This window comes from Schistocerca cancellata, chromosome 4 (assembly GCF_023864275.1).
Source record: "Schistocerca cancellata isolate TAMUIC-IGC-003103 chromosome 4, iqSchCanc2.1, whole genome shotgun sequence".
NCBI classification, from domain to species: domain Eukaryota; kingdom Metazoa; phylum Arthropoda; class Insecta; order Orthoptera; family Acrididae; genus Schistocerca; species Schistocerca cancellata.
This window is the reverse complement of record NC_064629.1, coordinates 203534096-203557224: the sequence shown is the minus strand read 5'-3', so window position 1 is coordinate 203557224 and position 23129 is coordinate 203534096. Positions and strand designations below refer to the sequence as shown.

At 35.9% G+C, this 23129-nt stretch overlaps 1 protein-coding gene across 3 annotated transcripts in view; it reads right to left on the bottom strand.

Annotated features, from left to right (window-relative positions):
- Positions 1–3200: 3200 nt before the first annotated feature.
- LOC126183622 (protein ROP) overlaps positions 3201–23129 on the bottom strand; it is a 100314-nt gene continuing 80385 nt past the window's right edge. For 2 of the 3 annotated variants that reach the window (XM_049925740.1, XM_049925741.1), the window contains exons 8-13: positions 21295–21502; positions 15212–15460; positions 13745–13932; positions 13476–13630; positions 11152–11245; positions 3201–6786 (exon numbers count right to left, since the gene is read on the bottom strand). In XM_049925740.1, the coding sequence (XP_049781697.1) occupies positions 11187–11245; positions 13476–13630; positions 13745–13932; positions 15212–15460; positions 21295–21502 (859 nt within the window). In that variant the 3' untranslated portion in view covers positions 3201–6786; positions 11152–11186. Of the gene's footprint in view, positions 6787–11135; positions 11246–13475; positions 13631–13744; positions 13933–15211; positions 15461–21294; positions 21503–23129 lie in introns of all 3 variants that reach the window. The other variant, XR_007536778.1, reaches the window with a different exon arrangement.

The following is a 23129-nucleotide window of genomic DNA, read 5'->3' as shown; positions in this document are numbered from 1 at the left end:
TGGAACCAATTTCCCCAGTGGGTGGGAAGCCAACAATCCCAAAGTAGGTGTGGGAGGAGCAACAACAGGTGAGCCCCCAACCATCAGGCAGGCAGGCATGGTTGAATAGCCCTGAGTGCCCATGGTAGGAAGTGTAACAGGTGGGTGTATTGTCGGCAAAGGCAGCAATGTCATCATAGCTGTGGCATACAATACTGTTATACAATGGTGGTGTGCAAAGTTCTCTGAATCACCACGAGAGGTCAGTGCTGGATTAAAAAGATGTGCCGGCACTATGGCAAAATTACATGAACCAAGTTAGGAATTGTTGCCACACTGGCCTTATTCACCTGATATGGCTATCAGACTTCCATCTCTTCCCGAAACTGAAAATTTTTCTTGGTGGGTGAAGATTCACTTCAAACGAAGACCTGATAGCCAGAGTTGACAAATATTTTGCTGGCCTGGAGGAAACAAATTTTCGAGATGGGATCAAGGCCCTGGAACATTCTTGGACCACGTGAATTAATCTACAAGGAGACTACATTGAATAAATAAAAAAAAATCACTGATCTAAGTAATTTTTTGCTATTCTGTTCTGAGAACTTTCGAAAACACACTCGTACGTGCTGGGTGCAACTGCTCATATTCCTTCTTGGCCTCTTGGTAGGTCAACACAGATGAGGGGGGGGGGGGGGGGGGGGGCACATGTGGTGCTTGTCCACGATCTCTACAGATGGGGCTAGCATTGCAACGGGAATTTTGACATTTGCCTGTATTTCAAACATCTGAAGCACTGCACTGCGGGGATGGGGGACATATGGTTTTTCATTGCAGTGTATCACCCTCAAGGGCCAAGATGAAGGCATCACTAGGGACCCTATTGTCCAGCCCCCTATGTACAAAACTGACAAAAAGCACACGCCACTGATCCAAGTTGGCATTTAGTTCATCACTACATTGCAAGAGCAGGTCTCAGTGGAAAATGATTTCCTGAACCATATTTAGACTATTATGGGGAGAGACAGTCAGTCACTAATGTGTTACACACCTTGTTGCAAGCAAGCAGCACCTGTGACTGGGCATGGAGTGCTGTTTTGATCAAAACTGACCCAAGTTTTTGGCTGCCACTTCCCTAAACTTGTATTCCAAGTTCTCCACAAAGAATAAGAGCTTTGTGGCCAACAACAAATCCCAATCAGTCCTTGTACAAACTAAGTATTGGGAGAAGTATTTCTCTGCTTATTGCTTAGCCCTACATTCCTCCCAGACATTTTAAGGTAGTAAATGTCATCTTTTACAGTGAGTAGCACTGTCCTTTTCCTAATATTCTTAAATGTTTTTCCTGCATTTGAAAACACATTTCCAGTTGTTTAAAATACTGCAAAAACAAACTAAAACAACAGTATTTTCAATTTAAAATTTACTCAAGAAGTAAACGCATACAGACGTGTATCAAATTTATCCAATCTGAAACCCCACAGAAATTGTATCATATGTTCTTTGAATATTATTTCTGTGTTAAAATTTTATTTACCTGCAAAGACAGACAAAATGGAATAAGTAGGAAATCTCGTGGGATGAATAGATAACACCAACCATCTGGCAAAATTAATTTATTCAGTTAATATCAAAGGAACAGGAAACAAGTTTATTATGCCATCATAAACTGCAATTATGTGACTAGAGACTGAAGTTACATTCTATAGTGTTTCTAAACTGCTGTTATGTAATTATACTATTTATCCTCAACAAACATTGTCAACATACTAAGCAGAAGGTGATTTATTTATGGGCATCATAAATTATGTTTATCTGATAATGTTTTAATTATACAAGTTTAGTGGCATTTCCTGAAGGATATTTTAATTTGCCATACTTTCTTTCTTAATGTGCATTAACTATCATTACTAGTATAGCTACTGGTACTATTACAATGGAATTAAGTGACTTGCTTCAATGAAGGTGCTTTGTCGAAAATGAGAAATAGGAAAGCATCCTAAGGTAGTAAGATGTACAGCAACTTTTCTGGGTCAAAGGGCAATGTGGTATGTAATTTCCCCTATTACAAAATCAAATTTCAGGCACTTATATTACTTTTCACTGTCTCAGAACAACTGTAACACTACAAGATAAAAAATGGACAACATCCTTTCATCCTAAAAATATTGTTTCACATATAAACAATATGTTTCAGAACACTAGAAATATTCTGTCATTAGTTTCAAAATGACACAGTTTAAATGCTGGTATTTTCAATGACAGAACCTTTTCAGGAACAAAATAGCAAGCTACATTACATTTGTGTAACTGTAAAGGGTGGGAAGGGAGGAGGGAGGGGGGGGGGGAGAAGCTGGAAACAATTCTAATGGTCCTTTTTTAAATTAAATGCACAGTTACAGTACACAGAACTCTGAGTACTTATTTTCTTTTTACATTTGTCCATCTCAATATTACTAATAAAAATAATAACAATAACAACAGTAATATTAACACACAGGTGGCCTTAATCCTCAAATTTCTTTTACACAGCAATATCACAACATTTGATTTAGTACATCATGATAACAAAAGTGTCAATTCTGTCATCACACATTACTGCTCAAATGAGCATTGGCCATTTGATGAATCTGAAGAATAAGCAAGGAGGAAGTACGAAAGGAAGGAAAGAGTTAAGCAAGTAAGAAAAGGGAAGGGAAATCTTTTTTCTTGCTCTGTCTTTCCACCTGTGAGATGAAACCATTTTAGTTTCATGGATTTTTTAGCACATTGTTATTGACCTCAACAATATTTAGAGTCAATTTCAGTACCTTCCTAATTAAGAAGTACCAATATTTTAGAAGCTTTAATACACTTACCAGTACAATTAACTAAAATTTTTAGCTGAAATATTTCAAGATTTAAGAGAGACGAGAGACAAACTACAGCAAAGATTCAACATTTCAACATTACGACACACGCGCGCACACACACACACACACACACACACACACACACACACACACACACACACACACACACACAGAGACAGAGACAGAGACAGAGAGAGAGAGAGAGAGAGAGAGAGAGAGAGAGACACACAGAGAGAGAGAGAACTAAAACTGGACAAATGTACTGAATCACATATACCTATGAAACTTTTTTTTCTACTGTACATTAATTTTGTAAATCTTTAACTTTCAGCCTTACAAGTGAGGCACTCAAGAACACTATCTTGCTGAAAAGAGATGAATGCTGTTACATGCAGAAAGATCAAGTGTGTTAGGTAAGGAATCCTTTGCATCACTTACAAAGGCTGCATTCAACAAAACAGCATCAATGAAATGTATTAGATAGAAAAAGACAAAAATGACATTCATAACTATGTAAAAATGAAACTAATCATGTCTTCCACCTTTCCAATCTTTTAAAATCTTAAGACACTTTTTTGAAATCAAATTTGTACTAGGCAATATTTATGTAAAAATCGAACACAGCAACAGTACAAGAAAATGTTATAAAAATGCATTAAAAATTTATTGAATTTACACTATGTGCTCACTAGTTCCAAATGACCCGTATTTCTAAGTTTCAATGTATTTCTTACACATTAACAATTGTTAGTTTGCATTAAAACTCTCATGATAATGAGAAGTGTGTGTTTGGTCACATGAAAGCAAATATGAAAATATGAATTTGCTCTATCTGAAGAAGCTATATATATCAATATGTCAACATTACTATATTATCTATAGTCTACAATGCTTTATAATACATTAAGGAAAATACATACATTGTAACATTACTATCGCACTAACAACACAAGGCAACAAAATGTCTGAGAAAATTATGCTGGGTCAGTTTTGTAACATTTCATTTCTTTTGCAAAATCTGTTCAATACATTAACAAAAATAATTAATTAATAGGAAAATCAACATTTCTTCTTTGACAGGCCACATCAGTTAAACACTTAAGGAGATTTGGTCTAAATTACCAACAATAACAACATCAGCAACAATAACAACATCAACAACAACAACGATATAATATAATGGGATAGCATTGCACTGTACGTTTCAACTCCTACTGTGATGTATGTCATTTGGTAACAATAATGTCTTTTTCTTCCAAAATTGCCTTCAACTGAAAAGGTGTGGCTCGTGCACGCTTCCTCTTCATATATTCATACTCACCACAAATTGAATGAGAACATGGCATACCCTTAAGACCCACGATTGGCAGATTTGTCAGAAACATGGTCAAGATGAGAAATTTTTATGCATCCAGACATTACAAACATGAAAGAGGATTCAAGATGTGAAATACATGGAAATTTAACAACCACTTTAACTGTGTCTTTTATTAATTTATCTGCTAACTTGTAAAAATAAATAAATATATTTAAAACTAACACTACTGAAAAAACTTTTGAAGTAAATAAAACTTTTCATCCACCAATAATTTAATGGCAACTTAAAACAGTGCTTGGTGAAACAACCATAAATAGAAAATAATCTCTCATTAAACTATACTACATACATATTTTTTTCAATGTTTTTAACTGGAATGTGTAGGTATAAATTATATAGTTATTAACATGACTTTATTGTTGATAAAGTCAATTACATGTCTATTCAACTAGCTCTAAGCAAATGTTTTCAAATACAGCTTTTTAAATAAATTATAACTTGCAATTAAAAGGAATACTCCCCGAATGCACTAAAAATATAGCAATGTCATAGATTTAAATGCCCTTCTTCCATACTAAAGCCTACTGACTTGGCACTACCCAATGCCCCACTTTAAATATGCTGTACTTCTTTACAGATGATCTCAAATGCATGTGCATGCATGCGTGCATGCATGCATGCATGCGCACGCTCACACATACACTGTAGTGCAGATGGGGAAGAAGGAAAGTTTAGGCAGTAATTTTTTTTCCCCTTTTCTTTTTTTTCTGGTGATGGAGGGAGGGGGGGGGGACTACAGGGATAGCTTAAACACTAATTCCCAGACTTACTTCAGGTTATCTCAAATTTTAGTTTAATGTTTCTTTAAGTAGCCTTCTTAGTTTTCATACGGTACAAAGGTTTGTTAAATCAATCTTGTCTAGCAGTGTGCAAGAACCACACATGGGGGACAGCACTTCCAAATAGCAATCCAGAATTTTTTAAAAATAAAGATCAATAACCAGCATTCCAGCTGGAGCTCATTTTACATACCTGTTCACTTTTTGTTTCAATAAAAATACAGTACTTGTGTATGTAAGTACATACTATGGTATTCCACAAATTTTATTTATATGGCAACTGCCTAAATTATATGGCAAGCAATAATACCACTGCTTGATGCTTAGCCAATTCTCTAGTATATATTGGTGTTTAAGAAGAACTTTCATATTCCTTTTCTTATTGAAGATTTACAAAAGTTTCACATAAAATTGTGTGCCTAATAAACTGTCAATCAGGTAACTACAGCACTTAAGTCTGCCTGCAAAATATGAGACTGACAACATATTCCCAAACAGGCAGAAGCATAACATCGTTTATTATTTCCCACTAACTCAAACATTTCAACACAAACATACACTATCACAGTATTGCTTATAAAGTTATTAACATATTTTACTGTCCAAATAAATCATGATGAAATATTAATAAAAAATAATGTCTCTGTAGTTGTAAGACAAATTTTTAAGAAGTTAGATAAAAATATTCGATGTCAAAAAATGGGTATTACAACAACACTAAAGACTATTATGGAAACAGTTAATTTACAGATTCTGGAGCACATCCAAGTTTTACTGAACACTATATCGAATAACAGTTATGAATTAACAAGCTTACATATAAGGCAGAAAGATTTGTGACATTGCTTCTCAAAAAATTTGACACTTCAGGAAAATGCAGTCTCATGAAGACAGAAATAATCAATACAGAAATGAAGATCTAGCTACAAAATGTGCTTTTACATGAATCTGCAATTTAAAATGTTTGAATAATAATCTACTTACAATTATTGTACTAGTGAAGCAACACAGGCTTATCCTCTTAGTCTTATAAGTAGTTATTGCTGTGCAAAGAATCCACTCTTTAAATAGTATAACTTTGAAAAACTATTATTAAAACTATGGTGTTTATTGAAAATGGAAGATTTTGAACGTCTCTCTTTAACACAGTTTGGTCCTCTGGTAAAGGAACAATTTAAGTTGACTATGTCATTCTCAAACAACATACAGATCATCTTATTGAAAGTGTTTTCAGAAACACATTACATTATTAAGAATGCATACATTAAAATGACAGCAAGATGGAAGTTATCACATTCTGCTTTTTAGTTAATATAGTCAGAATGCCCAAAAGACCAGAGAGGTTAAAGGGACATTTGCTTTGCAGAAGACAAACTCTACTATTCATTAACTGCCTCTGCACAAAAGGACACTTAAATAAGTCTGAAAGTTCCTACATTTTGCTTGAAGGCATTTTTTCTAGCAATCTTACAATCCAAGTAATTCATACTGGTATATCTATAAGCTTTCTTTCCTTTCATTAATGAGCCAGTATATGGCATAATTATGTTATCTAAATATTTTACACACACACACAAATTATGAATTACAAGAATTTTTTACAAACTTGTATGCTATCTTAAAAAATACTTTAATATGATAAATGCAACAAGAGCTACAGAGCTCTTGTTTTAAGGCAACTGACTACAATACAGACTTGAGTACAAATCCTAACACTGGAATTACATTTATCTTTCACATAATATTGATAGATCTGGTGACTTTTCACCCCATCAACATAAAGTTCCTATTTCGGCAGCTGTAAAACAAAAAGGAAAAAGAAACAAATTAAACTCTTGAAAACATTCATGATGTCTTTGCTAGCTTTATTCTCTCTTAAATAAGAATGAATGATTCTTAAAATAACACAATAAGCATTTCAGTAATTCCCACAACATTGCCACTAGCAAGACACCATTTAAATGACCATATCATTAACATATACCTGGTTACTTTATGTAAGTGTAATAGGACCAACATCAACTGCACTTACTCATACTACAAAAGTGAAGATCTGACTTATTTTTCTGATGTGTGATGAAACTTCACACAATATACAAGTGCCAAATAGAACACGCTGAAATGTGTCAGCATGATTTTATCTTCAAATGTGACATCAATTGTTTGGACAGCAGTGTAGTGTATCACTTCCTGTTGTTAGTCATATACCCTTCTCCTGATTGGTCTGTACCTACAGGAAACAATGCGGGATTTTTGGGTCCACCTTGATGAAAATCACTTCTCCTCAAACCAAGTTCAGCACGATTTAGTCTTCATCACAAGGCTTTTATTTTGATAAATTACAGATACATGGTCTCATTATTTTGAACGCTGTTACCACCGTATATTGAAAATAAAATAGCTTTTCATTCATTTATTTACATCTAACCCAACTGTTACACAATGTATGTCTCTCCTACAGCCTGCCACCTCTAACCGAAATTGTTACTGTAACTGAAATTGATTACAACCAACTTTCACAATTACAAATTTATGAATCAATGGTGAGAACTTAAAATGTACTACTCAAGTAATTCGTCTACTCCTTTTGCTAACCATCTCAAATGTTTACTATTATGCATAAAATTTATATAACCAATCTTCTGGTATTGTGGCCTGCCGATCACCTGTTCACAAAAATGATTCAAATGGCTCCAAGCACTATGGGACTTAACATCTGAGGTCATCAATACCCTAGACTTAGAACTACCTAAACCTAACTAACCTAAGGACATCACACACATCCATGCCCCAGGCAGAATTCGAACCTGCGACCGTAGCAGCCGCGTGGTTCCGGACTGAAGCGCCTAGAACCACTCGACCACAGCGGCCGGCACCTGTTCACAAATTAACCATAGTGTAAACAGCATTAGAGCACAATTTCTTTGCATGATTATATCTGCCTTCAAGTTCCAGGTCTCTTGAATGTCACTATTACATAATGTTTAAATTAGTTACATTTAGGTAATAATGTTATTGCAGTTTTCTGGGCTTTTATTTATTAATTTTTGCCTTCTGCTAATGCCTTTTGTAAATAGCAGCTTTCTTTTAACATTAAGTAAACACTATTACCATGTTATAAATTTTTGTGGATCTGTTTCAACAGTTGTTAGATTGTAGTTCTCATCCCATTAATAGTTCTGTGAAGAAGTATGAGCAGGTATTCTTTAGGGCATTCATGTGTTTCATGAACCAGGTTCTGAAACTCCTGGATGCCTGGATTTATCCATCAACATAAAATGTCAGGATCTTTCATTTAAAAGCATTTGTTTCTGTACACCACTAGCCCATACAACATGTATATGCACCTGCAAATTTAGGTGCAAAATTTTGGGGGCTCATATCTAAACTATACTTTTTTAATCATTTTTATCTTGCTATATCCTGAAAGAGAATTCTTTAAACTATATACACTGACGCATCAAAGAAACTATGACAACAAGGCCACTGCAAACTAGCAAAAACAACCAATCTTCTAGCTGGCCCTCCAATTCCACTGGAAATTGGTTTTCCATGCCAACCAAAGACATTCCACTCAGCAGATATACCAAAATCCTTCCAATGCAAACACAAAAACGATCATTTCTCAGTTTTGGCTACTGATAATAACTTGATACCAGTGCCTACGAGTTTAATTTGTACACCACAGCACTGAAGATGATCACTATGCGATTGAAAATCGATTTTGCTATCAATTAACCTTCAATATTACAGTCAACGCTGACCTTCCTTTTAATTTAACATAAATGGTCGTCGTGCACACAGCACTCCATGGAGTCGCCAATCGATCAAATTAAAGTTTGCTGAGAGACTACATTTTATAAAGCATCCACCAACCATCATATTCGTTACACTTAGCATTCCTGTGCATGAATTTGTAACTAATGTGGCAGACAATATTCTGAACAAGAGCAATCTCCAAACTGGACATTTGTTATATGACTTAAAAAAAAAAAAAGGGGGGGGGGGGGCCAACAGCTCAGAAACCTTTCTGAAAGAAGTTATTGTGTAAGACCCAAGAAATTATTGTACCTGTCAGAAAATGTCACCAGGAGAGTTAACATTTCTTCTTAATAGAGTAAATGATCCTGTAGTGCATGAAGAATTGTCAGACTTTAAATTACAGATCATGTTTTCGTGTTTTAAGTGGGGTTTTGTATTCGACTCTACATTTTAGTTTTGCCAGTGAATTGTGCAACCTCATGCTGTGCATGCACAGTGGCCAGTAGTGCTGTTTCAAAACTTAGTGAAACCTAGTGTCAGTGTGCGAACTAGCCTTTTCATTGCCGATTTCAAAATTTTGTACGTACAAGAAAAAATTCCAAAAGATAATTGACAGTAGACATCAGCTGGCTAGCTAGCTCTCTCTCTCTCTCTCTCTCTCTCTCTCTCTCTCATATACACACAGTTAGATGCTGAGCTCTATTTCTACAGGGTGACAATTATTGAACTATATGGGGGAAACAGGGGGGGGGGGGGGAATCAATTACACACTAAGCGTGCACACACTTTACTCAACATGTAAACGTCACTCGAGATATTCACATGTAGGTTATGACATGTTCGATATGCCTGCCATCACTGGGAATAATGTGGCGCAGACGACTAGTAAAATTCTGCATGATACGCTGAAGTGTCAGAAGATCAATGCTGTTGACCTCCTGAATGCCTATTTTCAGCTCAACAATGGTTTTGTCATTACTGCTGTACACCTTATCATTAATATAGCCCCACAAAAAGGAGTTGCACATGTTCAGATACGGAGAATATGGCACCCAATCAAGGCCCATGCCAGTGGCCTCTGTGTACCCAGAGCCAGAATGCAGTCCTCAAAGTGCTCCTCCAGGACATCAAAACTCTCCTAGTTCGATGGGGGTTGAGCGCTGTTTTACACGATGATGATGATGATGATGATGATGATGATGATGATGATGATGATTATGATTAATGTTTTAGGGCGCACAACAACGAGGTTATCAGCGCCAGTTCCCAAAATAAATGTTGACGAGTGCAGACAAGATCTGCTGTTTTGCACAAACCACATCTTGTAGAAATCAGTGTCACTTTGGATAATGGGTATAAAATCATCTTCCAAAATCTTCACATACCATTTTGTAGTCACCGTGCCATCAAGGAATATCCCACTTATTATTCTGCAACTGGACATTGCACACCACACTGTTACCCATTGTGGGTGAAGAGACTTCTCGATCGCGAAATGCGCAGTCTCAGTCCCCCAATTTTGCTTAGTGACAAACCAATCCAAACGAAAGTGGGCTTCGTCACTAAAGCAACATACTAAGTCCTATCATACCCTGCAGCTAACTTAAGTTTGAATGTCCTAACACAAACTATTCAGAAGTTATGACTATTTTATTTCATATAGTTCATTACTTGTCAACCTGTATCAACAGTCCTGTCTTAAGAAGTTTTTTTCTTTAAGAGATTGTGGATGAAGCTATGTATTTCAAGTTGACACGTTACAAACTGCATACGCCTTCTGCTTCATTTCACAAAACTTATTTTTTGTAAGCATATGAAAGCATAATTTCTTTAACGACATTTCAAAATTTCTACATATGACGAATGTGCTTTCAGGCCTAAAAAGTCACATCACTGAATTTTGTCAGCAAAATTGATTTTAATGAAATAGTGACAATCACAATGAAAATATCTTCACACAACTACGACCAAGTCCAATGTAGTCATTTCTGTCAAAGGTGGCACCGATACATAAATTTCTGATGTCATGGTTTTACTTTGATATTTTTATCAAACTACAAAAAGCTCTCAGAAAAACTGATATTTCCTTGTGGTATTAATATTGCTCTACACTAGCAATATATTTATGACCTCCTTCAACACAGCAAGGAACAAGTACCAATATGAATTCTTCATGCATTACTAAAATTTAGAAAAATTATAATATGGACACTACATTTACTACTAATGTTTAACTTTGATTTCTCTGGATGGTTTTGCATCAACTGTTGTTCAAGATCTTTTTGAAGCTTTTAAACTTTTTTTATTTTAATCTATTATTTAAACAATCACTGAATTTTCATTAAGATAAAAAGTGTGCTTTCTCAAAAATGAAAGTGAACTTACAAACACACATGCTAACCTTTTTGGGCAGGCTAGATATACTGTGCTAACAGATTAGCTCAAATTCGTAAGATTACTGAGGAAGTCCTCTGGCGTCATAATGTGAGAAGAGCCTACAGGGGGAAAAAGAAACAACAAATTAATAGCAACTTGACACAGATGAAAAAGATAAAGGTAGTAATGCACACAACGCAAAAGATCTGGAAGTTTCAATTATTTCATAATATAACAGCTTGTTTATAAATGAGAAGTCCACCATAATCTAGTATCACTTTGACTACAGCACAGTTAGCTAACTACACTGGTGTGCAAAATTAAAGCAACAAATTGCTGTTTCCCTGTCCTGTGTCTGATATAGGATATAATCATATGAACTGTCAACAGATGTCCGTACAATCATGTTCTGCACGGAAGATGTCATCCGGTCAATAGACAACGATGACATCAGGTCACCTAGCCACAGGAGTAATGTTTGCTGCGTAGTCCTACATCATCAATTGCTGTGTACACAGTCACGGATGGTGCAGTATGGCACAGAGGAGATGCCTGAAAGACTCTCTGCAGTGGTGGGCCATAGGAAGAATGGAAGCAGGACAGTTGCAAACTGATATGGCTTAATGGCTTGATGTGGATCATTCTGTTGTTTCTCTGATGTGCCAACTGTTTATAGAGACCAAAACTGTATCCCAAAGATCAGAACAGGGCTGCCCACGTATGACAATCAGGAAGAGGGGGCTGTTATTTGGCTGTAAGTGCACAATGGTACCACCTTAGCACTGCACAGCAACTGGCATCTGACCTGACAGCATCCACTGGACGTGTTGTATTGAAGGAAATGGTGTACAGAAGGCTTTGGCAGAGTGGCCTTTATTGCCAAAAACCTGTTGTACGTGTACCTCTGATGCGTCTTCACGGAAGGGAATGTCTAGAGTAGAGTCGTCAACATGCCACCTAGATGGTCCAACAGTGGACCAATGTTCTTTTCACACTGATGAGAATCGATTTGGTCTGGAGAATGATTCTCAATGGATTCGCATCAGGAGGGAATGTGGAATACGATTTTGTGACCCAAACATTATGGAAAGAGACTGATATTGAGGAGGATCCTTAATGGTGTGGGCAGGAATTATGGTGATCACTAGAACATCTCTTCATGAAATTGTACGAGTTAATTGGCAAGATTTAACTGCTGTCAGGTATCGTGAAGAGATCCTGGGATCTCGTGTGGTTTTTGCAAAGCTCTGTGGACCCAGTCTTCTTATTGATGGATGATAATGCTCAATCTCAGAGCACGAGTAGCTGATGTTTCCTTGCAAACAGACGATATTTCATGCATGGTGTGGTGTGCTCACTCTCCCGATTTGAATCCCAAAGGAACATGTCTGGGCTGCACTAGGGCGACAGGCTGCACCACATCAGCATCCACAAACCACTCTCCACGACTTGCGGGCAGATCTGCAGGAAGAATGGGCTTTATTGTCTCAACGTGAGATTGATGACATAATTCAAAACATGCCCCATCATTGTCAGGCCTGTATTATTGCTGCTCCGTACTTAGCACATTAACCAGTTGTTGGAATAGGTGGGCTAATCCGTTAAGTTGGAAAAAAGAATAATATTTTTGTCTACCGTTATGTATGTTGCATATGTTCTTTATTCTTCGCATTATTTCTACTTTACTATCAACTGTGTATACTGTTTCACAGCCAGATGAACACAACGAAAATTTTCGTTTGTTGCTTTCATTTTGGACACCAGTGTAATTAAACTGAAAGCATTTGCCAACTGTGTTGTATACACATTCCAGCAACAGAAACCAAACAAAGTAAAATCTTCACAACTAAGACAATGGAAAATCCAGGATGGAACGTAACAGTATTATGAAAAGGGTAGTTGCTACTCACCATATAGCGGGATACTGAGATGCAGATAGACACAACAAAAAGACTCTCAAAAAATGAGCTTTCAGCCAACATGGCCTTGTCGGAGATCTCTCTCGCATGCATGCGCGACTGCAGTCTCTGGCTGCTGGTGTGCCTCAGCAGCCACAAAATACAGTTTTGTGTGTGTGTGTGTGTGTGTGTGTGTGTGTGTGTGTGTGTGTGTGTGTGTGTGTGTGTGTGTGTGTGTGTTGTGCCTACCTGCAACTCGGCACCTCCGCTATATAATGAGTAGCAACTATCCTTTTCATAATATTGTTACATTCTTTACAAATAAGAGATTGACATTCAACCAAATTCAAATTCCCTACTCCTATTATAATATAACCCACATTAAAATGTAACTTGTTTTTACATTAAATATGATGAAGTACAACTACAAAAATAATTCAGAACAACATACCAATAATGACTTCCCAGTTCTTTACAGTGTTGGTTACTTCATAAGCACAGCGTATTTCTGAGAAGCACACACCACCAACAATGAAGACAATTAGACGAGGAACATTCTTTACAGCTTGTTGACCTTTATCTTTATGCCAATGGCCATACCTTGCACTGAAAGAAAAAAGACATTTTAACAGTTATCACATTTGGACCCTCCCCCACACACATGAGAGGGGGGGGGGGGGGAGAGGGGGGGAGAGGGGGGGAGAGGGAGAGAGAGAATACCTTGTTGGTGGATGGTAGCCAGATGGAGCAGCTCTTCCTGCCAAAAATGGAAAATGTTTTGGATCCAATTTATCTTCAATACATTCTTCCATTATGTCCTTGATGACTGGTGTCCAACGTGACATTTGGTATGTTTGTTCAGTAATACGTTCTTTCCGGGGAACCTGGTAGAATTTCTTGCGTGTCCCCTACACAAGATCGGAAAATTAAATCAATAAAAAATTGATACATATCTTGAGAACATTAATTATATCATAATCACAATAAGACCTGGAACTACTCGCATCTGATAAATCTTAATGGTTTTAAATTATGGTTGGTTGGCCATATGGTGATGGAAACCCGCAGGTAATTCAAAAATCCTAAATTCAGTGTGTACCTCTTGCTTTCATTAAAAAGAGGGGGGTTTCTCCATAATATATCATTTGTTAGCAACATGTACCTTCTTTAGAAGCAACAGAAAAAAGTATCAAATGTAATTTTAAGCCTCCCCCAACCCACCATCACTACAGTCAGCACCACCACAAAACAAGGCCAACTGAATGTGTCTTAAGAATCCTTTTATAACATACTAAATGCAAATTGGAGCCCACAGGCTGCAACTATCATGGTTAACTTCTTGCCACAATAGCTCAGCTGACTAATGACCATGAATGTGTATTAAATCTACTGTTATGGCTGATCAACGGAAACATTGTTTTCGAAGATTAATGTGTGTGTGAAATCTTATGGGACTTAACTGCTAAAGTCATCAGTCCTTAAGCTTACACACTACTTAACCTAGATTATCCTAAGGACAAACACACACACCCATGCCCGAGGGAGGACTCTAACCTCTGCCGGGATCAGCCGCACAGTCCACGACTGCAGCACCTTAGACCGCGAAGATTAATGTCCGACTACAGTACCTTATGTGTGTATTATGCTACGGTTATACGTAACAGAAGTAAATTTTGGTTATCTGCATCTTTCCGGTAAAAAATGCATCTGATCTGAACATTAACAGTCACAGTCTTCTAGCACCAGGCAGATTGTCAATAGTAAAAATACAGTGTTCTCAAACTATGGGAAGCATGCTCCCAGAGGTTGGGGGGTTCCTGTACAATTAAAAATACTGTTAAGCTTAAAACAGATCTTTCACATGGAACAAACAAATTTCCTGTCACTGATAAATATGCGTCCATTTTTAAACTATTGTGTTAAGAGATGACAATACTGAATTCTTTTGCTATATTGAACCATTGTACCTACTAAAAATGCAAAATTTACAATACAAAAAATTCAATCTCTCTCTAATTCTGGACAGCAAACAACATACAATGTAGTGCACAAGCAGAAGAACGCATGCACTCGTGCAAAAAGTGCATCACTTTGCTTCCCTCTGAATAGATGCTTCAAGGATGCTAAGCAAGTTTCACTGGTATTGTATCTTTAAATAAAATACTCAAAATGTTCTTTTTTACTTACATCAACAACAACATTAACACCCAAGTTGGCCATATTAATAATGGTCTGCTTTTCAGATGGATTAATTTGAGCATGTTGGACAAGTTTGTTAAGGTTCTCTTCACTTATGCCATTCTTTGATATTATATAAAGCAGAATAATACGCATTTTATCATAATTCGTCACACCTTGATCAAGAAGCACAGGCACTATATTTCGCATGTGATCTTTTATCCTCTCTCCTTCTGCATCAGTGCCCATTGCAAGATCCTGTAAATGTATTGTTCGTCATTAAAGTAATCAAGAGTAAGCAATCTAAAATATTTACTGGTAGCATGGAAAACACTATTTAAAATCACAGCTACTTAAGCCTGATGCAAAAATAACTTATATATTCTAATTAAATATCTATGTTAGATAGTACTCTCCCCTCACCATTTTCCTACATAACTTGTCACTGGTATTTCTCCCCTAGAAAATCACTATCACATATTCATATCTATTGCTTCTAATTTAAGATTTTCCTATTTTGACACAATATCTTGACAAATTTCTTTCTTACTCTAACAATATGACTGAAAAACTTAACACAAAAATGAAAAATCAACTTAAAATTTACTGGTAATAGATAAAGCAGCTTTCAAATAACTGCAAAAATATACAAAACATTCTTTTTAATAATTAAATAGCTGAATGCTAGAAAAGTGACCTAGTAAAGTTCACAGCAAAACTATATGTATTCAGTGGGACTGCTATTAATCCAGAGAACAGCCAACAGATGAGGAATAAATGAATGGTGCTGATGAGGATTTTACATATCTCTGACAATGAATACTTTAATTGTCAACATCAATAAACCTTTGTATAACTGTGGCATCAGGCAATCTCTCAGCCAAATCCACAATGTGTAAGGTCTGGAGACCTTGAGGATATTCATGGAGGAAAAGGTGACCAAATGCAATACAAGTACCAAATTTCTATAATAGCACTTGCTGGACATGCCAGAGTGTGTTTGCAGTTACTAAAGCAAATGTACATTTTACAGCATTGACTACAGCTCTCTTTCTAAAAGTTCATTGTACTGCTCTGCCATGTATGCTGCCAAATAGTTTGAAATAAGCCACTATCGAGCTCTTTAAAGAGCTCCATAGACTGCTTCCAAACAGCCAATATACAAAAATTTTATCATATCTTTCTGCAAGAAATATACCTATTATGTTCTATTTTAATGAAATCTGATGCTCTAAAATGTATGCAAGCATCCGTTACACATTCAGAATTCTAATAAATGAGTGTTTTGCTCAAGGACTTTCTAATGGAAATCAGCTTATTCACAGTGAGTGTGCAATACACTGCTAGCATGTAAATCAGCCACCATCAGTGTCACAAGGTGGTCAGTGACGTCAGTGATAAATTTATTGTGCTGAGTATAAAGGTCTGAAATACCAAGTTTTCTGAAAACTGTGCCTGTGCAGAAGCAGTGGAATGCAATGTCATCTGCTAACATTGGAAGTTAAACCAATTTTCGTTGTGTTCACTTGTGTTATAGTAATGGATTTTGTGTTATCTTAATCTTTATTTTATTATTAGCTTTGTATTTGGCTCATATCGCAAATGTTGCACGAGGACTTTTTCTTTCAGATTTTGTTCTCTGTTGTGGGAGAGCACTCATATGAAAAAGAACAACAGGTCATTTAGGTTTTACAACATATGAAAAAATATAAGGCCTACATTGTGCATAATTAAGAGCATAAAGAGATGAAAAAGTCTTTAATGAAAATTGTTTCAATGGTGAACAATTCAGCTATGCTGAAGGAGAAATAGTTTTTGATGTCATCTAGAACTGAGAAAGAAAACGTGACACAAAGGATAAAGTAAAAAGAGGCTAAATATTTTTGGGAATGGTTTTATGTATATGTTATCCCAAGTAAATAAATGTTTGAAGTGTTTGGATGACACTTCTATTCTTTCAGTTCACAGCGAAGTGGAGAATTTACCATATGACCTTTGTCAAGAAAACCCACAATCGATTTTGCTTTGGACATTAACAAAGTTTATCATCTATACTACTTCCTTATGGTTGTTTTTATAGTCCAACTTTTTCATAAGAAAGGCAGTCCTTCATACTCTACTCTCACTTTCACCATAAGACATAACATGAATCAAGTTTAATTCCACTGTTTACTAGAAGAGAAATTTACATCCCTCACAACAAACTGACAACTTTAGCAGCAGAAAAATTAGTTACTGTGTCAATATTTTACCTTCTCATTAAAGAAAATTCCATATTCTGCTTTTCTGTGAAAATCATAAGACGACCAGCGCTCTTGGGGAATTGTTCATTTTTTGCTTTTGGATAAAAATATTTAAGTAAAAAAGAAAACCCATGCGATAAAATGATACCTTATATGTTATGATGGCGATTACATAGCACATTTTTAATTAATTTGCAAAGAAAATTTAGTTTAATGGCACTTGGTCCATCAGCTAAACCTTTCACATATAACTCACCTTGCTTTTAGGATATGTTAAAATACATTTTTCTTTGGTGCTTTATTTAAATTATTTCTATTCACTTTTCTACAAATAAGTTCACTAATTTAGGTGGTTTGCCTAGTACTTTTTATTCCAATTTCTTTCCAATAACATGTTCCAGTTTTCATATAGTTTTAAAAAACTTAAAATAATCTCTCTAACAATTCTGTTCATATTTCAAATTCTCAGTCTATTTTAGCAAAAGCCTATCATTTATCTAAAATGTTGCCTAGATTTTTAATTAGAATTAATTTCTCAATGCCCTTCCTCTTGAGCACAGTAAATAACTAGGTACTGCCACCTGTGTAATGAAAGTAAAAGTAAACATGCATGCTTAGTGCACTTCAGTAGAATGCACTGAGTTTCTTATGATTAACAGGAAATTGTGGCATGTGGACATTGTCCAGTCTATTAAAATTTCTCAACAGTTCATCTCAAGCTTAAATTGTGCACCTATTGTTACTTCATGACAAGAAGGGTCACGTTGTGTGTGAATACTTTAGCAAAACCATTTGAACACTCAACCACTGCCATGAGACACAAAACACTGAAGAGTTGCCTTACAGTAGCCACACATTGTCAACATCTGTTGTTCACTACCTAAGAGATAGTACTCTGAAGAGAATGCAACAAAACTGTGTGCGGTCTTTTTGAAGGGAACTGGAAAGGCTGTGTTTCCCAACATAGTATGAAACCATCTCAACACTATCAATTTGGTCCCCAAGTATCCAATAAGAACAACAGTAAAAATCCACCAGAACCACGGGCATGAAGAAGATGGGCAAGGAAGCCCCTTGAATGCAACCTAGCTCAGAGACATCAGGTTCTCCTCAGTGAAGAGTGTAGGATTTATCTAATGGCTGAATGGCACAGAAGATTCTACAGGGAGCCATGAACCAATGAACCATGAACCAATGAACACCTTAGGCATACAGTCAAACAGTTCAGCAAGGGCATGGTAAAGTCATGTTTTGGGCCAGTATCACATACAGATGCTAGCTGTTTATCATTGCTATTGACTGTATTTAAGGGCTATGCAGTACTGTGGAAGGACCCTGCAACCTATTATAAAGGCAAACAGTGAAGACTTCAGCAACAAATTCATCTTTCAATATTAGCATACAACTCTCACATCTACCACACCTTCCTCAAGGAGGTAGGAAAGAAACAAATGGAGTGTATGTGGTATCTGCTGACATGGATCCTGCTAAGGCTGGTTGAAGCTTGTAGTATGTTACTGCAGGAACCCTTCTCACACCCACACACTGGATGACCTCGGGATGGCTGCCATCAAAGATTGGGCAGGCTCTAACACCACCCTGTGGACAGCATTCTAAAGAGGATCTAAGCATGTTAAATGCACAAGACAAAGCAACACTGTACTGAATGTTACCCAGAAGTACATTTTTAATTCACAACTGTTCACTTTTGAAGAGATTACCTTTATTTTGGTTGCTTGATTTTATTTTGCAGATTTTTTAAAAGTTTTCATAAGGCCTATTCCACCATTCTCTGTTCCCCTTGTATCTAAACCCAAATACATCCACTGATATGCAGGTGTTGTAGTTCTTTCTAAGCAGTTTATGTAACTGGTTTGACTGGTAGCATTCAAATTTGTATGTAGATTGCATAAAATTACTTAAATATTCCTTTAACTTTATCTCTTGCATTCCTTAACAGTTCAGCAGCTAATGGTCTATTGTGGTGGTGGTTGCTTCTGCTATTGCTACTGTATATATAAAGCAAAACACAAGTATGAGTAACTCTACATATTCATGTTTTGTTTCTCCTCTTTTACGTTGTGCAATAACCCTCTATCAAAAAAACAAGTCTTAGACGAATTTACTCCATCACACTGACCTTATCAATATCAAAAGAAATAATACCAACATGGTCATTCTAAAACCTACTAAATATTACCATCACAGTCATTCTACAACATACCAGAAATCAATGTTTCAGTAGGACCAGCATCACTTTTTCTTTATTTACTGCAAGACATACTACTCCCCCTCCTCCCCCCATGTTACAAGTATATAGCCTTATTTGGAGTCTGTAAGTCATGATTTAATCTGTATTTCATGTTTCAAAACACCCTTAATTTTAATAATTGAACTCAATATTGTTCATTACCAACGTATAAAAAAGCTAGGCACATATAACTTGGTTTCTGTGGCTCTGACAAGAAAATTGTTATTTCTTATCAACTGTATGTTAGTGTTTTCTAAATAAACTTTTCACTGTCAGGAATCTGACAAACAGTACAAATTTGTGAGCCTATTTTAAGTTTTGACAATTGCCTACAGAGAAAGTTCCTTGTTTGTCATTCTAATTACTATACGTTCACTGATGCCTTCAATTTCCATCCCATGCCGTGTCTTGTAGTATAGTACATTGCCTATGTTCAACTGGGCAAGCCTTCAGTTTTCATAAATATGTCTCTAACATGAGGTATTAATCAAATTGTTCTATTTACTCTTTAGTATACCAGCACACCATAAAACAATTTATTCTTTCCCACCAGAAACCTATTTTGAGCCATCTGATATAAAATCTATCATGCTGGAGAACTTAAAATCAGATACTCTTAGAATATATAGTACAATCACTTTCATTCTTTAAATTTGTTCTATATTGTCAGATTTTAGTAATTCTAGATGTAGCAAATTCATTACACTACTGTTTCTAGTTCTGCAGAAGTCTCATTAAATGACCTGAAAAGTTTTGCTGCAGTTTCCTCCACTGCTAGATCCTGGATTCTGATTTCCATGAATCCGACAGATGAATCACCATCAACCGTGTCACATGCCCTCACTTCATGACACACTGTGGAGAGGTTTGGTATTTAAACCAGGCCATGGGCGCAAAGTCTCGTGATCAGGAACTTTACGCCACCACTTCTCCTCCCTTTGCCAACCAAATACTGGCAATGAAAATTTTTTCCACCACCATGACTTGAACCACCTTACCCCACCACCGCACAAGCATGCGCTGCTGACCTCTGCCATGCAGGCAGGTTTCCATTTTCCTTGTGGATTCATTTATGGCTTCCATAGTTAAGAAATCTCTGATTTTTTTTAATTAATGTATTTCTCCTTGCACTTCAAATTGTCATCTCATTGGTCTTTAGTGAAATCCATTCACATTTAGAAGCAATTTTTCACCACCTTATCTGATCTTTGTTGTATCACTGAAACTATGTGCTAGATTCACAATGTAACTGTGTATGGGAAGTAACATTATAGCTGTATGTGACTAATGATGAACAATGTAAGTAAACATCTTTAAATTGCACAAATAATTAAGCACTTACGAATATTAGTAGTAAGAAATATGTAGACAGCATACAATACCCGTGACTGTTCTAAACCAATTATGGTATCTATGATATAACTGTACTCAAATGTTTCTTCCTCTGGATGAAAAACTACATGCAGCACCTCTCAGAGGTAATATTCAAAACACAAAAGTAAGTCTGGAAATTTAAATTGGTATTTAATCTAAATGTATAGCTTGGACTTCAAATTGCAGTATAGACAGAAAACATCTTGTGTCATATTTTCACTGACCTGTTCTACTTTGCACAGTTTGTCTACATAGCCTTGATAAGCTTTCATACAGTCTTCAGCCAAGTGAAGATGTGTTGAGTACTTGCTTAACTCTTTCTGGTATTGTGGCATCTTCTTTATCATCTGTGATAGGTCCCTCATTGACTGCTTATCACCCTGTGGCATTCGTTTGGAATCAATGAACTTCTTGAGATTCTTTGTAACATTCCTGAGTAGAAAAAGAAAAAAGAAATCTTCTGAAGAAAATATGCTGCAAGTCAGGAACAAGTTGAAACTACAGCCCACCATTTTCAATTACTTCTTAAGAAGAATTTTATTTAGCCCACACCCAGTTACATTTAAACACAGGTGTAATAAAAAATTGTTTTAATAGGATTTTCTGTTACATAAGCTTCCAGTAATTTGCAGACAAAAAAAAAAAAATCACAGAACAACGGTTACACTTTCTAGTGCAATAAACTACGATACATGTGAATTCAACAATTATGAGGGTTAACATAAGAACGGCATTACTTACCATAAGCCGAAAGACTGATCAATTACGGAAGGGTATTTTATGTACAACAGGGCATATACAGGGAAGCTGTGGAGTCAATCCACAAGAAGTGGTCCAGTAATGGTTGCATGACCATTTTTAAATATTTTAATTTTTTATATGTGATTACCCTACAATTGAAAAGTTCAAAATAGTTTTTAAAAATTTTTACCTTTCATCTTTACTGAATGGTGGCCATTTTCATTTGTAAGCGCGCGATGATGTTTCAGTTTAGAGACGTTAGCAAAACTATGACTGTCAGTGCACTGGGTTAAGTTACAACATTGCAATTGACATGATTGTTTTTAGAAAAGTGTCCTCTACGACACTGTCTATTACACAAAATACCCTTAATTCAAAAATTACCTCCAAAGTTTATCCAAATTTTCAAAAATCCACTTTTTAGGCCCAAAAATAACATACAAGGAGTGATTTATGAGAGTATTTTTTTCCTATAGTTTGATATCATACACTAATAGCCTCATATAGAGCAAGAACACTTACAAATGTTTCCTTAATTTTTTATGAATTTTTGAAACTTGAAAATTTTAATTTTTTGTAAAGTTTGGGGTTAGTTATTTCACGCGGGACTGAATATAAAAATATAATTTTTGCACAGTTTTTACACCTATATGATGGCAAAGTACTGTAAAAATTTCAACAATGATATCTGACTGAACAGATATATGGATTTTTGAAAATGGGGAAATAATTCACATTACTCTACGACTGATCTTATGGTTGTTGACTATTTAAATGGTTTATTGTTTCAATGTAATAAAATTTAATTGTGACATATATTTAGTTAACACTATCACCCAATATTCATTTAGTTTATTTATTTTTAATAATGCAATATTAAACAATAGGAGCTTTCACTTCTGTTCTATGGTAATAAAATGCCCATTTACGTTTAGGTTTATTGTCAATAGGTAGATTATTGCTGCGTGTGGCATTGTTGTAGTCGGTCTGTTCCCAAACCTCTGCTAGAGTGGATGTACATATTTCATCGAGAGTGTAGAATGTGTTATGTGCTTTGTTCTATGTGTAATTTGTAATTAATTTTGAGAGATTAACTGGAATGCAATAACATGGATTAACAGTGCTCTGTTGGACAGATAGCAAAGTGAAGTGTGTCACAAAACAGTTTACGGTTCAGTTTCAAAAAACTTGAAAATATCAATGACTTAGATGAAGTTAGACAAACTTTGTTTAAATTTTGAGTAAGTTCTTCTGTAACATCAGTGTGTGAGTATCACGAGAAGAAATATATTCTGAACTACAACTACATTTTTGAAAG